Here is a 13,898-nt window from a genome sequence, read left to right as displayed (position 1 = left end):
AAGAATAAAAGGTCAAACAATCCCAACCAAGTACACATTGCAGAGGGGCAAGCACATTATCACATACCAAGAAGTCTCCTACATACAAAAATTGGCTTCCCGGAAAAGACAAAGAAATATCTGCTGAACCTGAAGAATTTAGCGACTGTCCTGTAATAGAAACACAACTGTTTGATATGCTTCGAAGTGGAGGAGGGGCTTTGTTTTGGTGTGCACAGCGTGCAAAAATACGCTGTAAGACACTTGAACTAAGCAGGGATTTCATGGAACCAGTATCAATTAAAACTGGAACCTCCACACCTTCAAGCTCACAAAATAGCAGGGGTTGGCGAGGAGCTAAGGGTTTCAAACGTAAGTCCCAAGCAGAACCAACAGCAAAAACAGAGGGGTGCTCGTCGTTCAGCCCCTTAACGTGGCACCCCTGGAAGTTTAAAGACGCCTTACTACCATTTATATGATGAGGCCTAGCTGAATTAACAAATTGTTGATTGTCCGGAAATGGAGAGGGCCTAGGCCTGTTACCTTCCTGGGTGAATAGGCCCTTGTTGTTTGCACAGATACTTTCATTGTGTCCCCATAAGAGAACAAAGTGAGCATTGTCGATTTCCCTTTCCAGAACGTCTTTGGCGTGGACAGTGCCATCTCATGTGGCCCACTTCATGGCACTCGAAACAACGAATTTCTGGCCGACTGCTACTCCTTGATTCACCGATAGCTGCGATCAATTGGTTCTGGCCTTTAGCAACTTGGTTCAACAACATTTGTAGGTCATCGCGTGACTTGCATTGCGCCTCATCCCAAGGAAACTGCGGAGGCACGGTGTGGGTGGCAGTAGCACATGCAGGATTGCCCGAGGGCAAAACTTGAAGCAATCGAAATCGTTTCCAAAACGCCAACATTTCGTCCAATCCTGGGGTAGGATGGGATTCCAAGAGCTTCAGCTGGACAACATTAGGTAGGCCTTTGAAGAACTGGCGTCGCAAAAGGGCATCAAAGGCATCTTCGGATAAATCCGGTTCAGCAAAGTGGAGGGCATCTTAAAGCCGCCACAAGTAAAGGGTGGGGTCCTCTGTTGGTCGTAAACGGTGTTCCTCAAACTCTCGATAATACTGTTCCTGGTTTACTGCAGGGGCAAAACAGTTCTTCAGGCGGTCGACCAAATCTTGGTACGTGGTGCGATCATGAGCTTCCAGTGACTCGAAATAGGATGCGGCCGGTCCTTGTAGAAAAGCAGGCAGTTTGAACAAGCGGGTTTCCTCATTCCACGAGTTGGCTTGAGCACAGAACTCAAAATGACGAAACCACGAAAGGAAATCGCCAGAGCTGAATCGTTACGGAATAATGTTGGTCGCCATTTCTGTCACCAAAATGTAGCGTTAACGCTTGTGTCACCAGATGGGCCACAATAAAGACTTTGGAGAATATTAGGGATTAAACTATCAGGTATGACCACAAGTTCCCTAAAAAACCCATGCTTAGATACCAAGGCCCTTACCAGCAGCCCATTATTGACATACAGTTGATCCCAGCAACTCCAAAAAGATGAAAGATTGGGGTTCCTTTTCCACACAAATAAAGGGGGTTTTGGAAAACCTTGTTCCCTAATTTCAATAACCTTCAATATATGCGGGTCAGCACGCTGAGCTTGATGCAGATTTGCATCTGGTAATAAACTCATTAAACAACTTACAGTAGGGTTGGTTTGACTATTTTGGTAATGATTTAAACGAAAGAGAGCATCTGCATTTTGGTTGGAGCTACTAGGTCTGTGGCTTATTGTGAAATCAAATTTTTGGAGATCCATGAGCCACCTGGCGATACAACCCTTAGGTTCTACAGAATACAACCATTTAAGGGCCTAAATGACCTGATCAGCACCAAAATAGCATTTAGAAGCCTTGATACGCAGCCCATTTTCACGAAAGCGTTGCAAAACAGATGTTAAATGCTCACAGTGTTGTTAAATGGTATCAGAAAAAATGATTACGTCATCAAAATAACAAAGGCATATATCATAGGTTAAACCTGATAATATAATGCTAACGGCCCTAGAAAATGTTGCTGGAGCTGTTGATAATCCATATGGCATACAAAGGAATTCAAATAGGCCACCAGGGGTAATAAAAGCTGTTTTTTCTCTATCTTCTGAGGTCATACTTACATGCCAGTAACCTCTGCGGAGATCAAGAGTACTAAAGAGTTTGTTTTTATTTAGAGAATCAAGAAGGTCATCTACTCTAGGCAAGGGGTGAGCATCTTGCTTGGTGACAAGGTTTAGCTTGCGGTAGTCAACACAAAATCTATAGGACCCATCCTTCTTTTTAACAAGGACAACCGGAGACGCCCAAGGGCTAGTGCTTGGTTGTATAACCCCTTTTTCTAACATTTCATTAACCTGTTTATGAATTTCTCCTCTGTAATGATAAGGCAACCATCGTGGATGCTGCTTTATTGGCAAAGAGTCTACCGAGGTATGGCCTAAACCATCATTGAAGCATCTGGAAAAGAAAGCAATGTCTCAAGAATCTTACGAAGATTAGGACTAATAGCTGCATGTAACTCAGACAAGGTAACTGAATCAAACTTATTGTTTTGAACCCTAGCACACATGTTGTGTATAGGTGGACTAGATGAGGCTGAGGGTATAACTGGCCAAAACCTAGCTATTTTTTGTCCTGCATGAAGTTCAACAGAAGATTTGGACGGATTGAGAATTCTCACTGGTATCATCCGCTCAGAGGCTTGACTAATACTGTATGCAGTAATATAAGATAATTCAGAATCTTCACTGAGGCTACATACCATACCTATTTGTTCTTTACAACTCTTGGGGATATGAGCTTGTATAACACTTTCTGTTCTACCTGGGATGGATATATCAGTGCTTGAGGTCACAAAGACAGGCCCATAGTCTGATGATTGGACAAAAACAGGTATATCTTTCTTACAAGTTGAATTGACAGGGGCAGAAAGACCTGGGGGTGGAGGTTGGACAGGAAGAGACAAAGGGGTCAAAGGTGTGCTGCCATGGGGCCCAACAAGGCAATAGGAGTCCCCTACTACAGTCAACTGCAAAGAATAAAAGGTCAAACAATCCCAACCAAGTACACATTGCAGAGGGGCAAGCACATTATCACATACCAAGAAGTCTCCTACATACAAAAATTGGCTTCCCGGAAAAGACAAAGAAATATCTGCTGAACCTGAAGAATTTAGCGACTGTCCTGTAATAGAAACACAACTGTTTGATATGCTTCGAAGTGGAGGAGGGGCTTTGTTTTGGTGTGCACAGCGTGCAAAAATACGCTGTAAGACACTTGAACTAAGCAGGGATTTCATGGAACCAGTATCAATTAAAACTGGAACCTCCACACCTTCAAGCTCACAAAATAGCAGGGGTTGGCGAGGAGCTAAGGGTTTCAAACGTAAGTCCCAAGCAGAACCAACAGCAAAAACAGAGGGGTGCTCGTCGTTCAGCCCCTTAACGTGGCACCCCTGGAAGTTTAAAGACGCCTTACTACCATTTATATGATGAGGCCTAGCTGAATTAACAAATTGTTGATTGTCCGGAAATGGAGAGGGCCTAGGCCTGTTACCTTCCTGGGTGAATAGGCCCTTGTTGTTTGCACAGATACTTTCATTGTGTCCCCATAAGAGAACAAAGTGAGCATTGTCGATTTCCCTTTCCAGAACGTCTTTGGCGTGGACAGTGCCATCTCATGTGGCCCACTTCATGGCACTCGAAACAACGAATTTCTGGCCGACTGCTACTCCTTGATTCACCGATAGCTGCGATCAATTGGTTCTGGCCTTTAGCAACTTGGTTCAACAACATTTGTAGGTCATCGCGTGACTTGCATTGCGCCTCATCCCAAGGAAACTGCGGAGGCACGGTGTGGGTGGCAGTAGCACATGCAGGATTGCCCGAGGGCAAAACTTGAAGCAATCGAAATCGTTTCCAAAACGCCAACATTTCGTCCAATCCTGGGGTAGGATGGGATTCCAAGAGCTTCAGCTGGACAACATTAGGTAGGCCTTTGAAGAACTGGCGTCGCAAAAGGGCATCAAAGGCATCTTCGGATAAATCCGGTTCAGCAAAGTGGAGGGCATCTTAAAGCCGCCACAAGTAAAGGGTGGGGTCCTCTGTTGGTCGTAAACGGTGTTCCTCAAACTCTCGATAATACTGTTCCTGGTTTACTGCAGGGGCAAAACAGTTCTTCAGGCGGTCGACCAAATCTTGGTACGTGGTGCGATCATGAGCTTCCAGTGACTCGAAATAGGATGCGGCCGGTCCTTGTAGAAAAGTGGGCAGTTTGCACAAGCGGGTTTCCTCATTCCACGAGTTGGCTTGAGCACAGCAATCAAAATGGCGAAACCACAAAAGGAAATCACCAGAGCTGGATCGTTCCGGAATAATGTAGGTTGCCATTCCTATCACCAAAATGTAGCGTAAACGCTATTAAAGGACACTGGTTTATACGCCTGTATGCATCATATTCTGAATCACGACTAACTTACATTGTTAATTACAATTACTGATAATAAAAGAATCTGGTTACAATCAATCAACAACAACAGAGTACAAAGCATAGTGACAGCAGTACATTACAAACATGATACAGAGATGATGACATATAGATTGATTACAGGCTAGATACATTACATGGGGGTAGGGTCCCCCCTCAGGGAATTAATTCTAATTAGCTGGGTTTGAGTAACTTTGGGGTGCTGATTCTGAAAATCGATGTTATACGGGCAAGTTGGGGGGCCTCCAGCTTCTATTTCATGCCAAAGTCTCGTTTTCAATCAAAATAGAGCAAGTTGTTTTTTAAGGGTCCACCCTTCGTTGAAGTATCTAATATTCATTGGATCTAGATGATTTTAGGATGCTGATTCCAAAATTTGATATAATAAGTACATATAATGGGGCGTTTGACCTCAATTTCATGTTTAAATTTCGTTTTCACACAAAATGGACAGAAGCGGCTTGAGAATATTCCTCCCAATAAAGAAAGTTTTCCAAATTTAGTGCAATAGGGTAATTATGGTGTACTGATTCTAAAAATAATGTTTCAAGGGGGTCTTTTTGGCTCCACTTCTGACAAAGTATCATACATTGCATCACATTACAGTACACCAAATTATAACACCTAATCTGAAAGCAAATGAAACTGCAATGCCTGTGATTCATGTCTGTATGCAGAAACATAGCATACAGAAGCGTAGCTTTCTGAAGTACTTTTCATCTGACACTATTCAGAATAAAAACATCTGATATTGACCATTTTTATATTCAGAAGTTGATCGAAAGTAGCCTTGTCCCCCCTTGGTCTTGTAAACTTTAAAACACTCTACCCTCTTTCTGCCTCCCATATTCCAATATAACCTGTCATATTTCAAAACTAAAGTAAAATAATTTGATATAAACCACAGTTAATTTATGTGTGTTTATTGTTGTTTGCTCTTGGTGTCTTCGTATCGAATTTTTTACAGCAAGAATTTCATCAATCGGTGTTCATTGAGCAGCCTCCTATCCTTATCATTCCTTTATCTACAGAGAGAAAAAACCTCTGTGGCTAACTTAAAGATGAACTATTTTTAAATATTTTCTATTTTTCCTTTTTGACAAAGCAAGTTCTCTGTTACCAAATTTGAGACAATAATATATCCTCAACCTTATAAAAAGCATAAAGAGAAATCTTTTGTCGAACTTTTCACAAGGCTGGTTCAGAACCTCTTCTGCTAAAATTTAGTATAACTGCCCTCCAATGCCTGTTGTTTTGTTCAATTTTCGAAAATAGCTTGTAAATTGTTCCTCCAGCTTTCTCGTGAAGCGTTGCATTTCATCTGATGGAACAATCAAACTGCCAAACATATTGCTTCCAGTATCATATGCCTTAAAATGGGTAAATATTGTACCATCATCGTACTGCTGGCTATTTACTAAGGCTGCCTCACAGATATTGCATTTATGCTTGGCAAATGTCTTTCTCAAGAGGTACCCATACACTAATGCATTTTCTTTTACCATTTTCATCTGTATGTCTTTCCTAGCATAATCTGAAGACATTATTTTCAGGGGTGCTGTCTGCTGGGAGGATGTTGGGACTGGGTCTATATCTTGGAGGTTGGAAACCTTTTTTAGTGGCTGGTCTCTTTAATCCTCACAATTGCCACTAGTCACTTGGAGAAGATTATTGTGAAAAGCTTCCTATATGCACGCTTGAACTGAGTAGGAGTGGGGTTATTAGAATTTCCACCTTTTCTGTCTGATAGAGCCAAAAAAGTTTTCAAGCGGATCTTGGTTATGTTGGCTTGTTACAAGAAACGAAGCTACTCCATCAAGATACAACTTTTTTCCACATACCAAAAATGGATTGCAATGTAATAACCCAGCCATTCAGACATTTCAAATTTTATGTTTTGTTTTCGCCGGTGTTTTTGTCAATCACCTGAATGGATTTAAAGAAATCAATTCCTTCTTCCATTATCTTAAAATGGGGTGAATCCTTCGTGAATGGTCTCTGCTGGACTTTGAGATCCCTACAGCTTAAAGAGTTAACAGAGTCGAAAATCTTATCCATTTTCTCAATAAATTCTGCTGTGCCTATAGCACTGCTGTTCAAGACATTCATGCTAGCATATGCATATATTCCGGCTGCAACAGAATGGCTAAAGATTTGACTTGCCAGTTTCACCCTCATTTTTAAAAGGCCATTGGGATCAATATGCTTCTCAGTCAGCTTTGGGACCATCCTGATTGCAAGCTTATGCTCTCTGTGATAGAAGGACTTAATGTCATCCCGAGATGCTGTTTTATGACCAAATTCAAGCTTAAATCAGCAAGTTAATCCGTACTGACTTGAGAAGATGTGGAGGATCAAAAATAACAAATATTTCTTCCCTCTCATTTCAAAATATTGCTTTTTGTGGAAACTCCTTGGTCCTTTGCAAAAGAAAGAAAGTTGGAACCTTGGTCACTTATTATCGAAAGAGCTATTGATAATAAGCTCTTTGAGCTATTGAGCTATTGAACCCATGGCTTCTGAGAAGTGCTTCATTGATAATCCCTTTAATCTGCCTGATGAACAAGATTCATTAACAAGGAAGTAGGCAACAGGTTGCTTCCAGTTATGCAGTATACCCCTGACCATCAATACCAAGACAGAGTTTGCAAGAAGACCAGAATAATTATTGTCTGCATAATCTTCTGTACCAATCAAAGTATCCTTGGAGATATCATAAAACAAATGATTTTTCAAGGATATTTCATCCATCAAGTGAACAAACTTTTGCACCAGGGGAAAGTGAAAAAGCTAGCCGCTGTTTCACAACATACAAAGACTTTTCTGGGAAACCAGCATCTGATGCAAACTTTGACACAACCCTACCCATTGTTCTCTTGGATGACAGGTGAAAAATTTTGAATAAAATACTATATGCCTTTCCACTAAAGTGATATAATGTCAAAGCCCATGCTCTAGCATTATTATCATACTTTCTCATTTTTGACTTTAAATGGGAAAATTTGAGCTGTTGCTTCAAAAAGCTTAAAAGATCAGGAGGAACTATTCCATCTAGCAGTTTAAGTGCCCTTTGAATCCTGTTTGCCTTGCTGATGGAGTCTTTTTTAGTGGTCTTGATGTGCTTCAACTCATGGGACAATCTACGAAGTTGTTGACACTTGTATTTTGTCTACCGCAAGAGCAGCAGCTGAATTACTGGACTGATCTTGATCTAAAAGAAAAGTATAACTAATGTAAGAAATTTGAAGGATAACGTGAATTAACGCAAGTTGGCATTGCGAATAGAGCTCAATAAAAAGTAACAGTAAGCTTAAGACCAATGGAATCTATGAGGCTTCTTTCATTATGTGTTGCACAAGAGCTCTTTCTCTTGAAGTATTTAACCAACAAGTGTCTGTTGTACCTTCATTTATTGCTGTTCCTTCATCTCCTGTGGGCTCCTGGTTCTCTTCATTAACGGTTCTATTCAAAGAAAATCAAATAAATACAAAAATTAAATGGTTTGATTTTAGTTATTTTGGGGGAAGTGCATATTCTTTGGGCTGCTGCAGTGGATAACAACTTTATGACCACTGGGGGGCTGCCCCTACTCGCATTCTGATACACCAGTGTGTATCAGATAACTTTCCTGATTTGATTGGGAAAACTATATAAGTCAAATGTGGAGGCAAAATCAGTGGCACTTTCATAAAGAAAAAATGATCATTAAGGAAAGGTAGATTGGATTATTAAGGAAAAAGGTATATGAAAAGTTTATACCTGTATTACAAGCAAATAAATATCAAATGGTCTTACCAGCACAACTCTCATTATTCACAGGCGGCTCAATTTTTCGTTTCTTTGGCAGTACTAAAATAGTCAGGAATATACTTCACTTTTAGTGATTATAATTCGTACAGTAAAATGATTTGGTCAAGAAGCGAAATGATAAAATATTATCATATAAGCATTAAAATAAATTATAACTGCATAGAAACTTTCTCAGACAGGCCTTTTTTTTACAATTCATGAGAATAGCCAAGGCAAAGAAAAAAAAGTTGCAGAACTTAACTCCAAGCTGTTACTAGACAGGTGCATGGCCAGAATCTTTCGAATATTAAAAACGAATATATATGTGGCAATGTTTTTCCTACGTGAAATTTAATGCTCTTTCACAATATGCTTGTCACCTTTCGATTATGTGGTGGGTGTGACAGGGCGTGGTCATATTACGTCACTCGCACTTTTCTAAGGCTAAATGCCTTTAAAGTGGCTAATATTAGCCAAATTGAAAGGCTTTTGAACTAATGTTGTCCTCTTTCTATGATTGCATGTCAAAATTGCATATTTTGGGGGGTGGGGCAGGGTGAGGCTATATGACGTCATTCTTAGATAAAAAAATTATATGAAATTATCTTTAGAAGAATTAAAGTATATGTCTACGATCTGGATTTGATTAAATTCAAAGGATTAATACTTCATTACTCCTATGGCCGTACGTAGAAGACTTTGAGCTTTGCGAGGCTTGACATAAAAACGAGGATAGTTTCCATGTGTCTTCTGTACAGTCTGATTGCGTTCTTTTGATCAATGGAGTTCAGCGCAAAAGGTGAGCAATTTTTATCTTTTCTTATCATTAACTTTTAAAATACGGCAAAGTAATAACATTCTCAAATAATCTCTTTGCAAACAAGCTTCTTAGATTATATTTTCATAGCTTTTGTTACTTTATTCAGAAATTGATGCCCTGTCCTAAATAAATGGTTAAGCTTATGTTAAACAACCATGCTGAGAAAAACATTTGTTGAAATATGAATACACAGTTGACAGTTTGTTTTGATTTGTAGGATGACTGAGAAAAATAATGTGAAGATATCTTCGCCTTCAGCAACACCGTTTTCCTCACTTCAGAATCGGGCGGAATTTCATTCAAATACATGCTGCTTATGCCAAGAAATAATAAAAAAGTCTGAAAAAATACAGATTATTAAAGAAAAAGGGTGTGTATACAAAGATTATTCTGTTCTACTCTGGAATCTCGATATAACGAACTCCGGATTTAGCGAACTTCCTGGTATAATGCACTAAATGTCGGGTCCCTTGGATTCTGTCCTATATATGAAATAATTTTCTCGGTATAATGAACTCTCTGTGTAACGAACAGTTTTTATGTTCCCTTCAGAGCTCTTTATAACGGGATTCCACTGTTGATAATTTAATTCATTTCCTTAAAATCTTCTTCATACTTACCACGAATATCTTGAAAATCAATGATTTCTTTCCAGGCTTGATTCAATCAAAGAAAAGGCATTACAATGGAAAGACGTGACAAACCCACAACAATATGCAGTCAAATTTCCTTATGTATACGACAAATTGATGCGGTATCTTGACTCCGACGATTCAACAGTGTTAAAATGTCATACACAGTGTCGCAAATACTTCGGGGATCAAAAGAAGCTGAGAACGAATCTATGTCAAAATCTTTTGATGAGATGACGGAAACATCTGCCAGCACATCTGCAGCAAGTATCCCAATAACACGAAGTAAAGTCGTCCCGCTTCCATCACCAAGTGACCACGAGAGGAAATGCTTTGTTTGTAACAGAAAGAGGAAAAAATACCGAGGCTGTGAAGAAAGTTTGCTGAAGTTGCAAGAAACAAGAGCTGAAGCAACGTTGCTTGGTGTCATGGACGCAAACGAAAATTCAGATGACCCTTTACTGCACAGTGCTGCAAAAAGATTAAGGATACACCAAGCAGCGGGTGATCTCCTCGCCAGGGAACTTGAGTATCACAAAAGCTGTTATGCCCTTTTTACAGTTCGCCCTACAAATCCTCAGTCGAATGTTCCATTAGATACCATAAATGGTCAATGCGCAGAGAAAGAGTTTCTTGAAATAATCGAGAAGAAAGTCATTATTGGGAAATCCTGTTACTTTCTTAGTGATTTATTGGAGGATATGCAAAGCTTATATGTTTATCATGGGGTTCCAGTCAATTGCCGCAAAACCTTCACAAGCCAAATTAAAGATTTAATATCAGATAAATGTAAGGATAAAGTAGGATTCAAGAGAGCTTTGGGAATTCATGGAGCTGGTAATATTCTTCATTCTACTGATGTGAATCCTCTTGATTACTCTTTAGCAACTATCCGCGGTGACGGTCTAAGAGATGATGACATAACTAAAGCATTTGCGAAAATGATTCACCGTAAAATAGAACGCAAAAAGAGCTGTGATGATGACCAGCGCACTTCCCATGTTTCATTTGAGAACTTGGTTGATCAATTAGACGAATATGAGCCAATGAAAGAAATTTACAATGTAATTGCGATGTCCCTCAATCCTTCCTGTAAAAAAAATGATCATGGCTTTGCCGACATTCCTCCTCTGCAAGCAAATAAAGTTTGGTCTATTTCAGGATATTGGCAACAGCTTTTGACTGGGAACCCTTGCATCAGGAATGGTTATCCATAGAGTCACTGGTAGTAAAGAGGTAATAAATCTGCTATGCAAATCTGGATAGCAAGCAAGCGATGGGATGGCTATAATAAGAGCTTCAAGTCCTGCTGAAACATGGGGGCAATACATGTCTGATCAGCTGAGAGCTTTTACTCCTCCGACAGCTTGGCACGCAAAAGAAATTGTGGTGGTATTCGACAACTACATCGACGATCAGGAATACTCCACCAAAGAAACAGCACGTCTCGAAAGAGGTAGCAGTCCCAGAGTTCATCTTGGTTCAAATGATCAAAAAATGTTGGGACGTAAGGAATTTCAGAGCTTTATGCACAACAAACAAAACAAAGACGAGTTGATAAAACGTTTTAATGACTTTGCCGAGCAACCAGAAGCCAGACGTCTTCTCGAGATTCCTCTTACAATAAACCATAGAAAAAGAACAGTAAAATTAACCTCAAATGACATCGATATCAAAGTCGAATGCAATCACGAGGAGGCAGATACTCGGGTAGTAATGCACGCTTTTAATTCTGAGGGTCCTGTTGTTCTTGAAGCCAAGGATACGGACGTTATTCTGATGATATATGCATTCGCATTAAAGGGACAAGAAGCCATGTGGTGTATGCAAATTGACCATAATAAGTATGTTAATATTGGTAAAATTGTCCAGTATCTCGGCGTATCAGTATGTCTACAGCTACCAGCTTTTCATTCTTTGACAGGCTGTGAAACCACCAGCTACTTTTATCGTACTTCAAAAGCATCAATATTTGAAAAAGCAAGAAAAAACAAGTCTCTACACCTCCTTGAGCCATTGGGCAGTGCAAAAAGTTTGGACGAAGAAGTGGCTGATAGTGTCATCAAATTTATTCACGAAACGATCTATAATGGAAAGCCGAATGACGACCTCGTTACAGCAAGAATGAAGCAGTATGACAAGTTACGAGTAAAGACAAGCAGAGTGTTATACCAGATCCGGAAAGCATAAGGCATCTTATCAAAAGAGCAAATATGGCTGCATATTATCTGAAAGCGTTTAGCTCTCCTGTTATCGACAAAATCAACCCATGTGAAAGTGGCTGGCAAATAGATGAATCAGGATGCTTAATTCCTCTCTGGTATCGTGGGCCACAAATGCCCGCTGTAGTAAGAGCTGAACGGAGAGAAGTAGAGTATAGCCATCAAGTCATTACAGATGCAGAAGTTGCCGGTGGTGAAAATTTGTTGATGCGCTTTATACAAGCTCAGAAGAGGATTTTTGGGAAGAGTTTGACTCAGATTGCGATGGATATGACAGCAATGACCCAGAATATCTACCATAAATCTGAATATGCCACTCTTTCAGTTTTTGATATTTTAGCCAAATTTATTTAGGTACAATCTCGTTTTAACAATATTAAATACTAAATATACCATTTTCACACTTTCATCAGTTCTTTTGAAATGGATCTTGGAACAACCGTTGCATGGGCATGATGTGTAGCAAAATCAAACATACATTGCTTTTAACTACGCACGAATGAAACTTTATGTGTTGACAGCACTGCACAATTCGTGATTCAGTTACACAGCATTTCAAAGAGAACTTTGTTCCGAGATGCAATTCAAACGAACAGATTTAAATGCGGAAATAATCTTGTCCTAAGTATACCAGTAATACGAGGTTTTTATTTGTCAGCAGTAACTCGGCCTTTGAGAAAACAATCATGCATTGCTATTCACAATCGAAAAAACATTTAAATTTAATATACTACTGCGAGTATCTAGTTCAATTTTCAAACATTAATCTTAGATATATGGGACTGACGTCATATAGCCACACCCTGCCACACCCCCCCCCAAAATATGCAATTTTGACATGCAATCATAGAAAGAGGACAACATTAGTTGAAAAGGGAAAATAGTTGTTTTTAATGCATACCTGACTTTCAAACCAATGCAAAAATATTTTCATCAATGCTGAAATAAAATGTACCAATTCAGAGTAAGTGGTTTCCTCAAAAGAATTTATAAATCTGTTATGCGCAACGTAATTGTTGTTGAGCAACAGACCCTTGGGCAATTGTGTTAGAGCTACATTCACATGACAGAGCGATGAGACAGGCATCGATAATCTGAAAAAGGGATAGCAAATATGCATGAATTAAATTTTCTCAGGGCCTCTGAAGAAGAGAGCCGTGACAATAATAACCTATTTGTCTGTTGCTTAAACGCATTGAGTCATGGTAAATAGGCTTTCACTATAGGGGGTCATTTGGTTTCGGCCTGATCGCTGATGTTTCATGTGATATTTGCATCCGTTGTTGACAACTTGCTATTGGTAGAAATTGTTTTGTCAATCAGTACGAGGTGAGTTCATGTGACCAGTTCCAGGCCAACCAATAGCATTGAAGTCATGGAAAATCATGACTCAGCAGATTTTGGCACTTAGGGTATACCCAATCCATTTTATCATGACTCAATGCCTTTAAAGGATAATTTCAGGATAAGTTTTTCTTGGAAGAAAGCTATGCATTTTAATGTTCTGATTTCAAATATCAAATTAGTTTTTTCAAAATTGCAAATCATTTTTGAGTAATATGGTCTCGAAGGTTGTTTCTAATCAATTGGGTGAGCATTATCCAGCAGGTATCAAGTTTGTTCGTTGTGACGTCATATGTGATCATTGGTATTGAGCAATACGGATGTTGATACTGTGAATGAGTAGCAGCAGCGTGCTCGGTTTATATCGGTTTTTAAAGAAAATGGCACAAAGTTCAGATGAAGAATTTTATGAGGATGAAATTATAAATGTTTGGGTGTATCAAGTTCAGCCATTTATGTTCGAGCCTGGTGGAGACAATGTTTCACGCGAAAGCAAAGATGGGTCATCTGATACCTCCGCTAAAGTCAGCAACAAAGAAGAAGAATCAGACATAAATCTAGAACG

General features: G+C 39.5%; 1 protein-coding gene across 1 annotated transcript; it reads left to right on the top strand.

The window, feature by feature from the left end:
• Positions 1-2,557: 2,557 nt before the first annotated feature.
• LOC148959662 (uncharacterized) lies at positions 2,558-10,984 on the top strand. The gene is made up of 2 exons (XM_089110147.1): positions 2,558-9,505; positions 9,791-10,984. The coding sequence occupies exon 2, from the start codon at positions 9,923-9,925 to the stop codon at positions 10,982-10,984; it is 1,062 nt and encodes a 353-aa protein (XP_088966273.1). The 5' UTR covers positions 2,558-9,505; positions 9,791-9,922.
• The last annotated feature ends 2,914 nt before the right edge of the window (positions 10,985-13,898 follow it).

The sequence above is a fragment of the Rhopilema esculentum genome, chromosome 9 (genome assembly GCF_057945365.1).
Source record: "Rhopilema esculentum isolate cy_ngs chromosome 9, ASM5794536v1, whole genome shotgun sequence".
Taxonomy (NCBI): domain Eukaryota; kingdom Metazoa; phylum Cnidaria; class Scyphozoa; order Rhizostomeae; family Rhizostomatidae; genus Rhopilema; species Rhopilema esculentum.
This window is presented reverse-complemented; position numbering and strand designations above follow the sequence as displayed.